General features: G+C 56.4%; 2 protein-coding genes across 7 annotated transcripts; both read right to left on the bottom strand.

Annotated features, from left to right (window-relative positions):
• Positions 1 to 366: 366 nt before the first annotated feature.
• Positions 367 to 7919, bottom strand: MATCAP1 (microtubule associated tyrosine carboxypeptidase 1). 4 transcript variants are annotated; one of them, XM_074401952.1, is made up of 8 exons: positions 7827 to 7916; positions 5427 to 5618; positions 3951 to 4576; positions 3725 to 3868; positions 3313 to 3445; positions 2093 to 2398; positions 1899 to 1996; positions 367 to 865 (listed from the first exon to the last, which is right to left on the bottom strand). In XM_074401952.1, exons 3-8 carry the CDS (start codon positions 4518 to 4520, stop codon positions 701 to 703), a joined length of 1416 nt encoding a protein of 471 aa, XP_074258053.1. In that variant the 5' UTR covers positions 4521 to 4576; positions 5427 to 5618; positions 7827 to 7916; the 3' UTR covers positions 367 to 700. The 4 variants fall into 4 exon arrangements, with proteins under 4 accessions (XP_074258053.1, XP_039334209.1, XP_003936336.1 ...); XM_039478275.2 differs by having other exon boundaries at positions 5526 to 5618; XM_003936287.4 differs by lacking the exon at positions 5427 to 5618 and having other exon boundaries at positions 7827 to 7919.
• On the bottom strand, positions 5764 to 15351 carry EXOC3L1 (exocyst complex component 3 like 1). Of its 3 annotated transcripts, XM_010346752.3 has the most exons (13): positions 14793 to 15351; positions 14203 to 14363; positions 13902 to 14121; positions 11759 to 12371; positions 11564 to 11681; positions 11302 to 11427; positions 11102 to 11202; positions 10782 to 10892; positions 9919 to 10048; positions 9690 to 9812; positions 9455 to 9610; positions 9240 to 9364; positions 5764 to 9159 (listed from the first exon to the last, which is right to left on the bottom strand). In XM_010346752.3, the coding sequence occupies exons 1-13, from the start codon at positions 14836 to 14838 to the stop codon at positions 8970 to 8972; spliced, it is 2220 nt and encodes a 739-aa protein (XP_010345054.1). In that variant the 5' UTR covers positions 14839 to 15351; the 3' UTR covers positions 5764 to 8969. The 3 variants fall into 3 exon arrangements, with proteins under 3 accessions (XP_010345054.1, XP_074258050.1, XP_074258051.1); XM_074401949.1 differs by having other exon boundaries at positions 9240 to 9610; positions 14203 to 14378; XM_074401950.1 differs by lacking the exons at positions 5764 to 9159; positions 9240 to 9364 and having other exon boundaries at positions 9527 to 9812; positions 14203 to 14378.
• Positions 15352 to 15847: the final 496 nt, after the last annotated feature.

Below are 15847 nucleotides of genomic sequence, written 5' to 3'. Positions count from 1 at the left end.
TTGACTCACAAGGCCTAAATCACTGTGTGTGTGTGTGTGTGTGTGTGTGTGTGTGTGTGTGTGTGTAATGTGAGTGGGGCTGGGAAAATCGGTGCCTTCCAGGAAGGAGTATCCTGTTCTCCCCATGGAATCTTCAGAAGCTGCTGCTCCCAGCCACAGAAAATAGAGCGCATAAATATGGAATGAATACCCCAGACCAGCTGGGTCTCTACTGACCCCAGGCTCAGGCCATCAATCACCCCAGGAGAAGGGATCCCAACCCCCACCAGGACCCAGTGAGAGGTAGACAGCACAAATGCTGAAGGAGCACCAAGGGGTCAGGTGGGGGAAGGGAGACACTGGAGTACCCCGACACCCAAAGCCATCTCATGCAAGAACAAGTTTCTATTCCCAAACCACCCCATCCCCGTCAACGCTCAGCTCCCTTCCTGCCCCCATGCCTTCCCTCTGTTCAACAGAGCTGGAAGGAGGAGGGCAACTCAATTTGCCAGACATGCTGCTGCAGGTCCCCAGGCCCCAAGAAGGCTAGCAATGGACACAAACCCTATGATGTTGCTGCTCCTCCTCATGGAATGCTCCCGCCCTCTCAACACCCCCAAGAAACACCCAGGCCGTGGATGCACAGAGCAAACAGCTTCATGTTCTGGGGGCCTATCTGGAGCTTCTGTCCAGGGCCTCTGCCTGCAGCCCTCAACTGACATTAGTCTGGCAGCAGACGACCCAGCTCTGCCTCATCCAGCCGGTTGGTGGCCATGATGTGCTCCAGCTGCTGCCGGTAGCGTGCCAAGTCCTGCATGAAGTGGGGCACTCGGGTATTATCCAGCACCCCATGGGGCCGCAGGTGGTCCACATCCTCATAGGACACCTGCAGGAGGAAGCTGGGTATCAGGCAAAGGCAGCAGCCCCTCTTTCAGGTGGCTGGTTCCAGCCCACTGCTTATAGCTTACTGCCCTTTGCTCAGGGACTCCCTCCTCTCCCCTCCTGATCCAGCAGCAGCTACAACGTTTTGTACTACAACGTTCTAGGCTCAATCCTGGGTCTTTGCTTTTTCTCTCAATAGTTTCTATTTGTCAGAGATCTCCCACAACCCCACTCCTCTCTCCAGCCCAGCCTCTCCCCTCACCTCCAAACATGGGCATCCAATTGCCTCCTTAACGTCTTCCCCTGGATAGCCCTCAGACTGGTCCCATATCCAATGGTCAACTCCTGGGTGCCAGCTTATGCCAGCTCCACCCTCTTCACAGTCACCCAGGTCAGATTCCAGGGAGGGGGCTTGGACTCTCACCCTCCCATCAGGGAAGCCACTGAGTTAAAAGGATTCCTCTCTCTGAAGAGCCCTCCAGCTAGTTCCTTCCTCTCAAACCCCATGGCCACTGGTTAGGCCAGACCACCATCCCTTCTGCAAGAGTGACAGGAAAGGCCTCCTCCTCATGCCCTTTCCCTCCCTTCCCTAGGCCTCTCTCCAATCCACCTCCCATAAAATATTCTGAGGGCACCTTCTAAAGCAAATTATCAGTGCCACTCCTCTGCTTAAAGCTCCTCCCACTCCCCGTTGCTTCAGATGAGGTCCACTTTCCTTGGCCTGGCACAAATGCCAGTGCCAGGGAGTTGGTCCCTGTCCATTTCTGCAGCCTCCTTCCCCTGGCCTTCCTGATTGCTCCCTTGGCCTGGAATGTTCACCTCCTTTGAGATGCAGTTTCTAAACACACCTTCAGCCTCCATTAGGCACCTGGTTTTAGCTGTCAGTCATTTCATCGCCTGTTCTCACTTCCACCCACTCTTCCCCCGCCAGCAGAGGCCTGACACCCAACCCTCAGTCCAGCACCAATCTGAGGCTCAGGGTATACTATGGCAAAGCAGGGAGCTGGCTGAGGCTCTCAAGGTCCACAGTCCCTCACCTTGCCCAGTGAGGTCAGCAGCGGGAAATCGATGGTCTGGCGATGTCGCAGAATGCGCACGATGCCGTCTAGGTACACCTGGTCCTTGCTGAAACAACCTGGGAGCGCGGGAAGTCGGTGAGCCCTGCCACTCGCCCAAGGCCCTGCCTCTAGACCCGCCCCACCCTAGGGACCTCCCCTACGCTGGCGCCCACCCGGAAGCGAGGTGTCCGTCTGGCCGCGCTTGGCGCGCACGCAGTACTCCCAGCGCACGTTGGCATCCTGCACGTAGCGCGCCAGGTCCTGGAAGAGCTGGCGAAAGGACATGCGCGCAGCGCGGTGGATGGTGTAGTAGAGAAGTGCGGCGCGCCACAGGAACGGCTGCTTGCGGAACAGCACGCTGTGCAGGCTGGCCAGACCCTCCTCTGTGGGGTTCGCCGGCCGCAGCCCGTACCGCAGCCGGCCCTCCGCGTTGTGCCACGGCTGGCGCGCGTTGTTCACACCCCGCAGGTAGTGGGTGCCTGCGGGGAGGGCGAGAGGAGGCGGCGCTGGGCGAGGTGTTTGGGGACCCACCTGCGAGCCCAGCCGAGGCCCTCCTCCACCCGGCCGGGGCTCTGGCCGCAACATTTCCATCCTCATGCTCCCGAACTCAGGCTACCTCACAAGCTCTCCCAGCTCCAGGCAGCGTGAAGCCCCTCCTCCAGTAGACTTGCACCCAAGGATCCACAGAGGCTCACATACATGAATCCTCTCCCATACATCTGCCCCCCACCCTACACACATGCACCTACGCACGTGTACGAACTCTCCCGAACTGACATTGCCCCCAGCCCTCCTGAGCACAAGAATACATATACCACCCTGCCCAACATCCTGGGTGCCCATATCATTTTGAACAGTCACGCTGATGCCCCTGGTAAAGAACACCTCTTGCCCAGAGCAACACTATTGTCAAGGAAGAGGGACAGATAGGAATAGTGGTTAGTGCCCTGCGCCCTCCTGCCCAGCCTGGCCTGTCCCCTCCTAAACCAGGCCCCATGTGTCCTCAAGCCAAGCCCATTTCAGGATCTGGCCTTCCACCCTGGAGGGCCGGCGTGGTGGCTAGCCTGATGGGACCCTGAGGGTTCGCCCTCTGGCCTGTCAGGGCATTATCAGCCTTGCCCCCACTGCCAAGACAAGTCGGAGAGGAAGGAGAGAGAAAAATATACCCAAAAGAAGCAAGAGATGAGGGCGAGCCCAGAGCGTGGGCAGGCATGTTCTGGCCTACCTCTGCGAGCCAAAGGGAGGAGGTGGCTGCTCAGGAAGGGAAACCCCGACCTCAAGAGGGAAGGGGGAGAAACAAAAAAGGGAGTTACTGGGGTCCCTCCTTCCCACCCCTCCCACCTCCCAGGCCCCTTTCATGCCTACCCACCCGCCCGGATGTTCACATCCTGACCTATCTCATGCCGAAGCATGCCCTCCAACCAGTACTGGCGGGCTCCGGTCAGGTTGATCGCTAATGTGGGCCGGCTGTTCTCCACCATCATCACTGCCTGGGACAGCAGGTCCTCACTCAGCTGCACCACAACCTGCAGGTGGCAGTGCTCTGAGCATGGCCACCAGCCCAGGGCCAGGATGCAGGTGGACCCAATTATACCACAGGGCAGTGGGGTCAGACACTTGGCCAGGACACCTGCCCTCCATTACCTCTGCTCAGAAACAGCTCCCACCTCACTGGGGCAGGGGCAGGGGCAGGGGCAGGGGCAGGAGCAGGGGTTGGTCAGGTGTGGAGCTTGCCTGGGACCGCCCACAAGACATCCTGATTTGGGGCATGTAGAGGAAGGGCTCTGCAGGCAGGACAAGCTCACCTCCCCAACGCAGCCCTCCTTCTGCATGTATTTGCGCACAATGGACCATATCTGGCACTTGGTGAGCAGCTGCCCCCCGGTGGCAGCCTCAAAGTGTTCATAGGTTCCAAACTTCTCCAGAACAGCCTCAATGATGCCAACTGCCTGTACACAGGGCCACAGTGGCTGGTCAGGACAAGCCCCTTGGGTGGTCAGGACCAGGGTGTGGTGGGCAGGCTGGACTGACCTGATGGATGAACTGTCCAGAGGCCTCACAGTACTTCTCCAGCACAGCAGTGGGCACGGGCTCCTGGTACTCGAACTGTGGATTGTAGGTGTAATGGGACTGGAAGAACTTGTCTCGCTCACGGTCCATGTTGGTTGGCCGCAGGGCCACCAACATGCAGGGGCTCTTGCTGGCACCATGGCCTGCATCCCTTTGAGTCTTAGCAATGTGAGGCAGGGAGGCCGCAGGCCGCAGGGTGCCCCCATCTGGGTTCCGTCCCCGTCCAGGTGTAGGCCGTCCCAGGGTGCCACGCCCCCGCCGGCCAATACTATTTACAGTGTAGGTGCTCTCACTGCGACGCATGTGGCCACGGTGGCCCAAGTGTGGCTGTGAGAAGAGCTGCTGCTCAGGCTGGGACTGCAGTGCTGAAGGGACTGCCAGAGCCAGAGGCAAGGCCAGGGACTGAGACCAGGGGTACAGTGGTGGCCCATCTCGGTCTGAGGGCTTCAGCCTATGGCGCAGGGATGAGGTACTGGTAGGTGGGCTGTGGGGTGCCTGCTCATACGCCTGAGCCCCCGAGTCCAGCACCATTCTGTCCTGGGGGTCACATCCAGCCGGGTCACTCCAACTCCCCACACTGTCGACCTCTGGGGACACAGAAGGGCATATGGAGACCAGCATGAGTGGGTGTGACCAGAGGACCTGCAGGCCCTGTGCTCCACACTGCCTCTGCTGGGCCCTTGGTGGGCCCAGGCTCTGCTACCAGCGGTCTGAATGGCTGCAGCATTCATTGCCTCCAGCAGACTCGCCCAAGTATGCTGGGCTGGGGGAAAGCAGCGTTTTTTTTCATTGTTGTTTTTTCAGATAGGGTCTTCCTCTGTCACCCAAGCTGGAGTGCAAAGGCATAATCATAGCTCATTGCAGCCTCCAACGCCTGGCCTCAAGCGATCCTCCTGCCTCAGCCTCCCAAAGTGCTGGAATTAAAGGCATGAGCCACTGTACTCAGTCTAAAGCAAGAGTTTTAAACACCCACCTAGATGGTGGTTACTGGAATCTTCTCAGCCTGTGAGCTCCTGAAGGCAAGGAATGAGCCCCTTACTCCTGATTCTAATCTCTGTGCTCAGCAGTCACTTAATCTGGGAGGTGGTACAGTGCAGCCTCAGCTGCCTGGACAGATTAGGTAGGTGAGAAGGCCTCAGGGGCTGCCTTCTGCCTATGGCATCTTCTCAGTGCCACCCCTGCCCATCCACCTGGCTTTACCCACATCTTCCTGCTCATTTGGCCTCAATTTGAATCTGTCTGAGGGCCCCACACTTAACGCCAGCTCCTCCCAGAATCCCCTCTCTCCTCTGGGCCATCTGTTGAAATCCAAATTTAGAATCTGCTTTTGGGGAGCAGAGGGAAGTTTCAGCAAATCCAAACAAGCCAATCTCTGGCCTGTCCCCTATCTGAGGGGTTTTCCCAGTGGTCATCCAAGGCCAGTGTTAGGGTGCTCACCCCAACTCTGTTCCAGGACTCAGTCCAATCCCGTCTCTCCCCAGAGACTGCCTGGAGAGGCTCCAGCTGCCAAGTTCCCTTGCCTGCTCAGCGACTCACTTTTCAGCATTTCTCCTCTCTCCTACATCATCAATCTCTTCCTCTCTACTGGAGTCTTTCCATCAGCATAAACACATGCTGTTATTTCTCCATCTTAAAAAACAAAACAAAACCCTCACTAGAACCCACACTCCTCCAGCTACAGCCCCGCTGGGTCTCCCTCTATCTGCTCCTATTACATCACATACCTTGAGTCAAATATACCCAGTCTCCAGTTCCTTCTTTCCTGTTCTCTCTCTCTCTTTTTTTTTTTTTTTTTTTTTTTTGATACGGAGTCTTGCTCTGTCGCCAGGCTGGAGTGCAGTGGCGCGATCTCGGCTCACTGTAACCTCTGCCTCCTGGGTTCAAGTGATTCTCCTGCCTCGGCCTCCCAAGTAGCTGGGACTACAGGCATGCACCACCATTCCCAGGTAATTTTTATATTTTTAGCAGAGACAGGGTTTTGCCATGTTGGCCAGGATGGTCTCGATCTCTTAACCTCATGATCTGCCTGCCCTGGCCTTCTAAAGTGCTGGGATTACAAGCGGGAGCCACCACGGCTGGCCTCCCATTCTCTGTTAAATTCACTCCAATTAGGCTTTTCTTCCCTGCTTTCCATCCATATTGATTTGATCAAGGTCAGCAATAACGAGCAATGACCTTCATATTGATCAGCACCCAATATAGTTAATCATTGCATCCTGGAAACATGCTGTCCACTTGGTTTTCCAAACACACTCAAACTTAGTTCTCCTCCTACCTCACTGGATGTTTCTTATTGGTGTCCCTTGCTGGTAATCCCTATCTCTCTGACCTCTTAACACTGTAATCCTCCAGGACTTGTTATGGAAACTTCTACATTTATGTTCACTCCCTAGGTGTTCTCATCCACTCTTGTGGTTTTAAATACATTGGCTCAGACTTCTTCCATAAACTTTAGACCAGTGTTGCCAACTTCAGTGCAATTTGAGATAGGGTCTATTTTTCCAGGCTGGTTGTGAATTTTTAGTCTCAAATGATCCTCCCACCTCAGCCTTCAAAATAGTTGGAAACACAGGCACACGCCATCATGTCCAGTGTCAGTGCAATGCCTTCACTTGAATGTTTTTTGTTTGTTTGTTTGAGATGGAGTCTCACTCTGTTGCCCAAGCTGGAGTGCAGTGAAGCAATCTCGGCTCAATGCAACCTCTACTTCCTGGGTTCAAGCAGTTCTCTGCCTCAGCCTCCAAGAAGCTGGGATTACAGCTGCACACCACCATGCCTGGCTAATTTTTGTATTTTTAGTAGAGATGGGATTTTACCATCTTGGCTAGGCTGATCTTGAACTCCTGGCCTCATGATCCCCCTGCCTTGACCTCCCAAAGTTTTGGGATTACAGGCGTGAGCCACTGCACCCAGCCCAACTTGAATGTTTGACAGGCATATCAAACAGAATATATCCATATCAAACAGAATATGTCTGGGATGTTCCTTTCCCTACATAATGGCATGGGTAACTCACTTTCCTCAAATCTCTGCAACAATATAATGTTATTGGAAAAGCCTCTTTAGGCTGGGCACAGTGGCTCATGCCTGTAGCATTTTGGGAGGCTGAAGCAGGCGGATCACCTGAGGTCAGGAGTTCAAGACCTGCCTGACCAACATTGAGAAACCCTGTCTCTACTAAAAATACAAAATTAGCCGGGTGTGGTAGCACATGCCTGTAATCCCAGCTATTTGGGGGGCTGAGGCAGGAGAATCACTTGAATCCAGGAGCCAGAGGTTGCAGTGAGCCAAGATTGTGCCATTGCACTCCAGCTTGGGCAACAAGAGCAAAACTCCATCTCACACACACGCAAAAAAGAAAAGCCTCTCTAAGAACATGCCCTCTATAAAACAGTAAATCTCCTCTCCCCTCTCAACTATCTTCCCTTCCCCAAATTGTTCTCTGTAGCAATCATCACCATTTGAAGTGTACTTCAGTATACTTTATATTTACATGATAGGTATATTTGATGATTATCTGTTTTATCCTTTCCAACATTCCCAGCTGTGTCCCCAGGACAGTGCCTGGCCTGGAGCAGTTGCTCAATAAATAAATGAACCCAAGAGCCCTTCTCCTATCAGAACTAGAATTATTCCTTCCCCGCACTTTGCTTTACTACCTAGACCTCATCTTCTCCGTCTCTACTCCCCTCTATCCTGCCTAATGACCAGCTGCTTGAAAAGACTTCAGGTCTCAGGCTTTACTCCCTTTAACTAACTACACTTTTCTGAACTCCTCACCCTTTACAGGCTTCTAGCTGGGCCAGTCCTCTCCATCTCACCTTTCATTCAACATACCTCCTCGAAATTACCAGAAAACGCGTTCCTTTCATGTCTCAGGTCCTTCCGCCAAGAATGTCCTTGCAATATATTCCTGCAGCAAACTCTTAAGCATTCTTCAAGGCTCACTTTAGGCCTCACCTCCTCCAGGAAGCCTTCCCCGCGTCTAGAGTCCCACTGCTTCGGCGACTTCTTTACTCAGAGCTGTCACTGTCGGATCCTAGGTCCGTGTCCTCCCACCATCCCCTGAACTCCCCGAAGGCAGGAACTGGGTCTGATTCACCCTAGTGTACGAAGCACCCAGCACTGGGTGCATAATTAAAGGATGGATGGGGGAGGAGCCCCCGACTACTAAAGGCGGGGTCTGGTGACAAATGAGAGGGTGTGGCCTGGGCCGATAAGAAGCACCGGGAGAGGATAAGGCGAAGAGCCAATGGGGAACCAGAAATCGAGGAAGGGCGTGACATGCAGCCAATAACCGGCGGAAGATAAGGCGAGGGGCGTGCCCAATGGAGGGTGGGGCCAGGAGACAATGGAGTGGAGGATTCTCCCGGAGATCAAGAAAGGTCGTGTCGCGCACCTCCTCCCGGCCTTTGTGGGGGTTCTGTCCGCGTGCCGCGCCCCCACCTGTTCGTTCCTCTTCTCGCCGCCCGCAGCCCCCGCTCTGCTACACCGGCCACCGACCACCCAGCCGCCGGGAGCCGACACCGATGACGCACGCCCTCGGGCGCGCGCACGCTCTTAGGAAGGCTGGGGGCTTCGCGTCAGTCTCCGCGGCAGCGCGTCCCCGAGGCCACTGGGGGCGGGGCCAGGCCGGGGCGAGGGGGTGTGTTCGTGGTCCTGGGCCCGCCCTCTTCCGAAGGCCCCAGCGGGTTTCTGGAATTCAGAGGCTCCCAGGCTGCCAGGGCGGCAGAGATTCCTGCTCACCGCCTGGGCGCCGAGACATGGGGCCTAGTCCGCGGCCTCGGGAAACGCAGTCCGCACAGAGGGCCAATGCCTGCCTAGGCGGGGCGCAGCTCGTGTACGGGAGCCAGGATACCTTAGGTGTGTCACTCTGCAAGGATTCCCCCAACCTTCGCGGGCACTTTTATTCCACCCTTTCTCCAACACACACAGACTCAGGGGTCCAGGAGCCGTGGTTTATTCTGCGGACAGCGGGGCTCAGGCGCAGAACCCCGAGCGCAGGCAGGAGGCCGACGCAGGCGCGGGTGCGGGCACGAGACTGAAAAGGGCGCGGCGGTCAGCGCAGGGCGAGGGCGGCGGCCCAGCCTTCAGGAAGCTGAGCGCGGCCAGGCGCTGCTCTTGGGACAAGCCACCGCGCAGGTCCAAGAGGGCAGAGACGTGGTCCTCGCTGTAGGGGCAACAGAAGCACGTCAGCTCGGCCCTTGCCCCCCTTCCGGTTTCTCCTCCCTCCCAGACCCCCGTCCGCACCTCACGTCGGGAAATTGTTGCCGCAGGCAAGCCACCTCCAGGCCTAGAAGCGCGGGGTCGTGGAGGTTCAGCAGCTTCCTCAGGGCGAGCAGCACCGGCACGCAGTGCGCGCCCTCCTCCAGGCCCTGAGCACGTCGGGATAGGGTTTCGGCCGGCCCTCGTCTCCCACCCAACCACTGAGACTCTCCCCGTCTGGCCACCCAAGAAGCTCTCACCAAACCGAGGAAAAGCTGCTGAAGCTGAGCAGCATCGTGCTCCAGGCGCTCGGCCGCCTGCGTCCTCTCGTCGGCTCCGCGGCACACCAGTCGGCCTTGCATCAGCGCGCTCAGGTACTGGAGCACCACGGCGCGCTCGGCCTCAGCCAGCAGCACCTGCGGGAGGTAATCAAGCGGGTGCAGGTTGCCTCTCTTACCCGCGCCACCCCTTCCCCAGCCTTTTCCCCCAACGCACCTGAACCGTGGGGTTCCGCACGCGCCAGAAGTCCCGGCAGAAGCGCTCTGTCCGTTTGCACACACTTTCTAGCAGCTCAGGGCTCGACAGCCACCGACGCGAGGGCAAAGCCGCGAACAAGGGCTGGAGAAATGATCCAGACCTGGCATTGCCGCGGAGACCCCTGTACTTACGCTATACGGCCACCTCTGCACCTCCTGCTCCGATGCCGACCTGAAGAAGGCCTCACCTGGAGCTCCGTCAGCAGCGCCTCCAACACCAAGCGGCAGATCCTCCTCTGCAAATCGTCCAGCGCAGCTTCCACTGGAGCCAAGGTCCCTGAAGCCGCCCCGTCCAGCTGCAGGACAGACACTGAGGAGCTGGACCGAGCAAAACTACGGCTTCAGGACCAAGGCCAAGGCCTGCATGGCCCTCGATGGTCCAACCCCTCGGGCGCCACCTTGTGGGGCAAGTGTTTGGCGGGAGGGAGCGAGAACGGCTCCCTGTACTTCTAGTCTCAGGCAAGGACCAGGGCTGGGAGGCGAGCGCTCCGCGATCTACAAAGGACACAGCCCAGTGGGACCTGCCTCTAATTCGCCGTGCGACCTTGAGCAAAACATTCTTTCGGTTTCTGTTTCCTCTTTTCCTCACTATCCCAGTGAGGAGGGAGTAAAAGTCATCACTAATTTGTCCTCCTTGCCCCTACCAAAAAGAACACACTACCCAAGAGGGAGTGTGTGTGTGTGTGTGTGTGTGCGCGCGCGCGCGCGCACTCAACTGTAACCCCAGACATTACTGGCACAGAGTCGGGCCTTGATAAATATTTGCTGGATGAATGAACAATTGACACTGTGCCAGGCACTGTGCATGTTACCTCATGTGATTCTCAGAATATTCCATTAGTACCCACATAATACTGAGAAAAGTGAGATTCAGAGAGATTAGGTCACTCATCCCAGGTCACACAGCTAGAAATCAGCAGAACTAAAATTGGAACCCCCCAGGCGATATGAGTCCAAACTCCCTACTGCCCTAGTGTGGGCTGGGTCCATGCAAAATAGATACTCGATAGTGGGGTAGGGAAGGTGGGGCTCCCTGGGGGCCTTCTGGTACCTGAGTGCTGACTGGTGGTTGAGGGTGGCCAGTAAGTAGGACACGTAATGAGGGGCCACTGCTTCTCCGCTGAGGTGGTCTCGGGAGAATCGGATCAGAGCATCACTGAAGCTGCAATGGGCAGAGGTGGCTCCTGGACTTGCTGCTGTGCTGGCACTCCCACAACCCTAGTCCCTGGTACTCCTGTCCCACCTCCAAGATACCCAAGTCTTTGATTGACAGAGCTCTTTCCCAGTGCTGTGTCTTATTCACTCAGACCCCCTTTGGGCTGCCTGGGGAGCAGGGATAGGGATCAGGAATGGGTGAGTGCCTCCACAGACCTCCTCAGGAATACGCCCAGTTCTGACAGTGCCATGACTTGCACCCGCCATTGCAGTGACTCACTGACCGGGCTGGCCACACGAATGTTCTCCTCCAGGATCTATAGGCAGAAATGAGCAGCCATTGGCAAAGCCTCCCCTTCCCCCTCCTCCCCCTTGCTCCAAGGAGGCTGCTGCCTTTCTGGCCACTTCCCAACTACCTGCATCACAATGGCTGGCAATGGTGAGTAATAGGAGCCCGACGAGTCTGTGTTGGGCTCCTGCTTCTGGCCCCACTCAGCTACCTCCTCATCCAGTGCGTTCTGCAGCCACTGGGCCACATTTGCCTGGGGGAAGGGGCCAGAAGCAAAGGAATGTAGCAGGACTCTGACCCTGCCAGAGATAGGTACACATTCGACTCTGCAGATCAAGGCCCACAGCAGATAAATAGGGCTTCTCTGGACCTGTGCTCCAACTATTCACCTGGACATTGGCCACAAATGTTGCCTCCAGCTGCTCAATGTTCTCCACGGTCAGGAGAGGCTCCAGCTGGGACACATCAGCCTCAGGCCCCAACTCTAGGCTCCCCATCATTTCCTGCCTGGAGATGGATGGCCTAGTGTCACACCAAGCCCCAGCCTTCGATCCCCCACGTCCCACTGCCCCAAGGGCACTGACCCTAGGTACACATGCAGTGCCCAGTGCAGCAAGGTGAAGGCATCAGCAGCTCCCAGCTCAGGCCCTGTAAGGAGGTGCTGCAGGCTGCGGTGCAGGCCACTGTGCAGGGTGTAGGCCCATAGCCGGACCACGTTGTAGTATGGTGGGCAGCAAGGCGCTACTAGTGCCTCAGCTGTGGCCAACTCAACTGGCAGGGCCACTCGCAGAGCCTCCAGCCACTCTGCTAGGGCCCCTGGCGTGGGCAGCAGAGGTGACCCGAAGTGGGCCCGCTCCAGACCCTCCTGTAGTGCCCGTAGACAGCGCTGCCGCCAGTCCCGGGGGGCCTGGCCTAGGGGGTTTTTTCGTCCAGTCTCTACCTCCGCCACACGCACAGCAGCCACCAGAAGGGCTGGGTCCTCCCGTGCCAGCTTCCCTGCAGTCGCTGCAGCTGCTTCCACAGCCTGGCCCAGTGCCTCAGCCAAAAGGTCCAGCCCCTGGAATACTGGCAACTCCAGGACTCCCAGGAGTGCCCACGTATCCTCTCGCAGCTTCTCCAGCTCCCGAAGGCTCACATATGCCTCCAAGAACTGTTGGGCATCAATCAGGATCTCTGTGTGGGCCACTGCAGCTGGCACTAATGAGGATGAAAAGGAGACAGCCTTGGGTCTCAGCCTTCCCACCGCCTCAAATGTCTATAGCAGAGGAGGATACTGAGGCCCAGGGCTGGGGTGATGTATAAAATATTTAATAATCAGTAAAGTAAGCTGGGCACTGGCTCACACCTGTAATCCCAGCACTTCGGGAAGCTGAGGTGGGCAGATCACTTGAGGTCAGGAGTTTGATACCAGCCTGGCCAAAATAGTGAAATCCTGTCTCTACTAAAAATCCCAAAATTAGCCAGGGTGGTGGCAGGTGCCTGTAATCCCAGCTACTCAGGAGTCTGAGGCAGGAGAATCACTTGAACCTGGGAGGTGGAGGTTGCAGTAAGCGGAGATTGCACCACCGCACTCCAGCCTGGGCGACAGAGTGAGACTCTGTTTCAAAAACAAAACAAAACAAAAAACAAACAAAAGGGGCTGGCAAGGTGGCTTATGCCTGTAATCCCAACACTTTGGGAGGCCGAGGCGGTCAGATCACTTGAGGTAGGGAGTTTGAGACCAGCCTGATCAACATGGAGAAACCCTATCTCTACTAAAAATACAAAATTAGCTGGGTGTGTTGGTGCATGCCTGTAATCCCAGCTACTCAGGAGGCTGAGGCAGGAGAATCACTTGAACCTGGGAGGCATAGGCTACAGTGAGCTGAGATCGCAGCATTGCACTCCAGCCTGGGCAACAAAAGCAAAACTCTGTCTCAAAAAAATAATAACAATAATAATAGGCCGGGGCGCAGTGGCTCGTGCCTGTAATCCCAGCACTTTGGGAAGCCAAGGAGGGCAGATCACAAGGTCAGGAGATCGAGACTGTCCTGTCCAACATGGTGAAACCCTGTCTCTACTAAAAATACAAAAATTTGCTGGGCGTGGTAGCACACACCTGTAGTCCCAGCTACTCGGGAGGCTGTGACAGGAGAATTGCTTGAACCCAGGAGGTAGAGGTTGCAGTGAGCCGAGATCCAGCCACTGCTCTCCAGGCTGGCGACAGAGTGAGACTCCCTCTCAAAATAAAAACTAAAAAAAAAAAAAAAAAAAAAAGACATGTAAACAAACAAAAAACCACAAATAAAAAAATAACCAGTTGAGTACTGGCCAATCTAAGAGGATCTTGGCTATGTCCTAGAGGCCAGGTGGGCCAGAGGTCAACGCATGAGCTCATGGAACACAAAAAAGCTGAGGATCCTGGAGGGAAGGCAGGGGAAATCGAGGGGCCCTGCCAGTAGTCACTCAGCCACTCTGTTAAGGAAGAGTTCCAATATATTGATAAGCAGGTGGCCAGAGTCACGTGACTGGGTGTCTGTCCCAACTCAAGCATTCCACACTTGGGAACCCCAGGATGAGCCGATTTGCACCCTGCCTCATAGGCCATGGGCAGCCTGGGCTACTCTCTGGAAGGTCCCTGGTGTGCTACTCTATACGGTTTCCCATCTAGTGCCCCAGCCCTTTGGTCAGGGATGGGTGTTTGTGGACTGACTGTTGGAGACTGAGGCCCAGGGTCCTGCATCTCACCTGCCCGTAGCTGAGGCAGCAACTGAGACAGGGCCTGCAGTTGCTTGTGCTGGGCAACCTGCTCCCGTAGGGACTGTAGGGGCTGTGAGGTCTGGGACACGCCCTGGAGCAACCCACGAGCCTGGCTCAGGGCCTCCCGGGTTTCCTGCACGGCCTCAAGGGCCTGAGCCAGCTGCCACACACCAGTCTGCACGCCTTCCAGGTATGACTGCATCACTGACTGTGGAGAGATGGTGCCAGTGAGGCCTGGCCAACCCTGCAGCACAGTCCCAGCACCCACCCCACCTTGCTCCATGCCCACCTTGAGGCGTGCTTCCAGGGAGCAGGTACGCTGCACCTCTCGGCTGCGGTACTGGCCTAGCCTGGCCAGCTGCTCCGGCTGGTAGAAGATGCCCGAGGCCCACTTGAGCGCTGCACCCCGGGCTAGCCGCTCTGCCCGCTCCTGCTCTGGCCACTCGGGCCCTGGGCAGGAAGAGCCTGGGTAGCCGTGTCAGTCAGGGAGGCGGAGGGCCCGATGCCCCCAGTCTCATCTTTCTTATTTATTTATTTATTTTTTGAGGCGGAGTCTCGTTCTGTTGCCCAGGCTGGAGTGCAATGGGGTGATCTCAGCTCACTGCAACCTCCGCCTCCAGGGTTCAAGTTATTCTCCAGCCTCAGCCTCCCCAGGGGCTGGGATTATAGGTGTGTGCCACCATGGCCAGCTAGTTTTTGTATTTTTAGTAGAGACGGGTTTCACTATGCTGGCCAAGTTAGTCTTGAACTCCTGACCTCAGGTTATCCACCCATCTCGGCCTTCCAAATTGCTGGGATTATAGGTGTGAGCCACCACACCCAGCCAGACCCATCTTTGTTGCCATCATTCCACCCCCAGCCCACTTAGAAGGTTCATACCAGGGGACAACGTGGGCTGCATTTCATCCTTGGCTGCTGAGTCCATTGTGGGCCTGGAGGAGCCGGAGCTGAGGTGGGCCTGGGGCAAGCAGGCAGAGTAGATGCCCCTCTGAGCTGCTGCCTCTGTCTAGGCCCTTCTGAGAAGGAGGAAGGAGGTTCTTCCTGGTCCTCTCAGGAAATGAGAGGGAGGAGGTGTGATGCAGTGGACACCTGGGAGGCTTTGCCTGCTAGGTTTCCCAGTTATGCCCCTGCAGATGCCAAGCGAGACAGGGTGGGCACAGGTCTCAACTGGACCCTGGTCCTGCTCTGAGCCACACGGGACAATTTGGTACAGAACTTACCAGATTTGATCAGGCGTCCAGTTCGCCCTCCACAAATGACCTTGACCTTGAGAACAGCCCTCTCTCCCGATGGAGCTGGGCATGCCTGCCACTCGTTCACAGGGCCTGGGTGACTCCAGCTGACTCCAGTGTGCAGCTGAATTTCCCCAAGGAAGTCTTTCTCCCACTCCCCAGCCCAGAAGCCCCTTTTTCCCACCACGGCTCCTCCCTCCCCAAGGCCACCGACAGAAAGGAAGGAAGCTGAGTCTCTGGCATTTTATTCCCAACAGGAAAAAGCATTTGCATGGAGGGTGGGGAGGGCTGGGCGCCACTTCCCTGAGCGGGGGTGGGCGGGATGTACTTGTGATCAACAAGTCTTGACCAGCCCACCCAGAACCTCTTAGTGCTCAGGACAGGAGACAGGGATTTGCTAGACTTGGCCTCAACTTGGGGTGGTGGGCAGTGTGCAGATATGAATGAAGATGATGTCAACATCACAGGATGGAAACCGTGTTGACCTGACTCTGAGGAGGGTGTGTACCTCTGCGGAGAAGTGAGGGGTGGCAGGCTGTTGTGAAGGGGGGTGGCAGGAGAGGGTCATGAAAAGTGTGTTTATCTTTTTTGTTTAGACAGGGTCTCCATCTGTCACCACGGCTGGAGTACAGTGTCACCATCATAGCTCACTGCAGCCTCCTGGGCTCAAGCGATCTGCCTACCTCAGCCTCCCAAAGTGTT

This window comes from Saimiri boliviensis, chromosome 1, assembly GCF_048565385.1.
Source record: "Saimiri boliviensis isolate mSaiBol1 chromosome 1, mSaiBol1.pri, whole genome shotgun sequence".
NCBI classification, from domain to species: domain Eukaryota; kingdom Metazoa; phylum Chordata; class Mammalia; order Primates; family Cebidae; genus Saimiri; species Saimiri boliviensis.
Note: the sequence above shows the minus strand (reverse complement) of the source record. Positions and strands in the feature narration are given on the sequence as shown.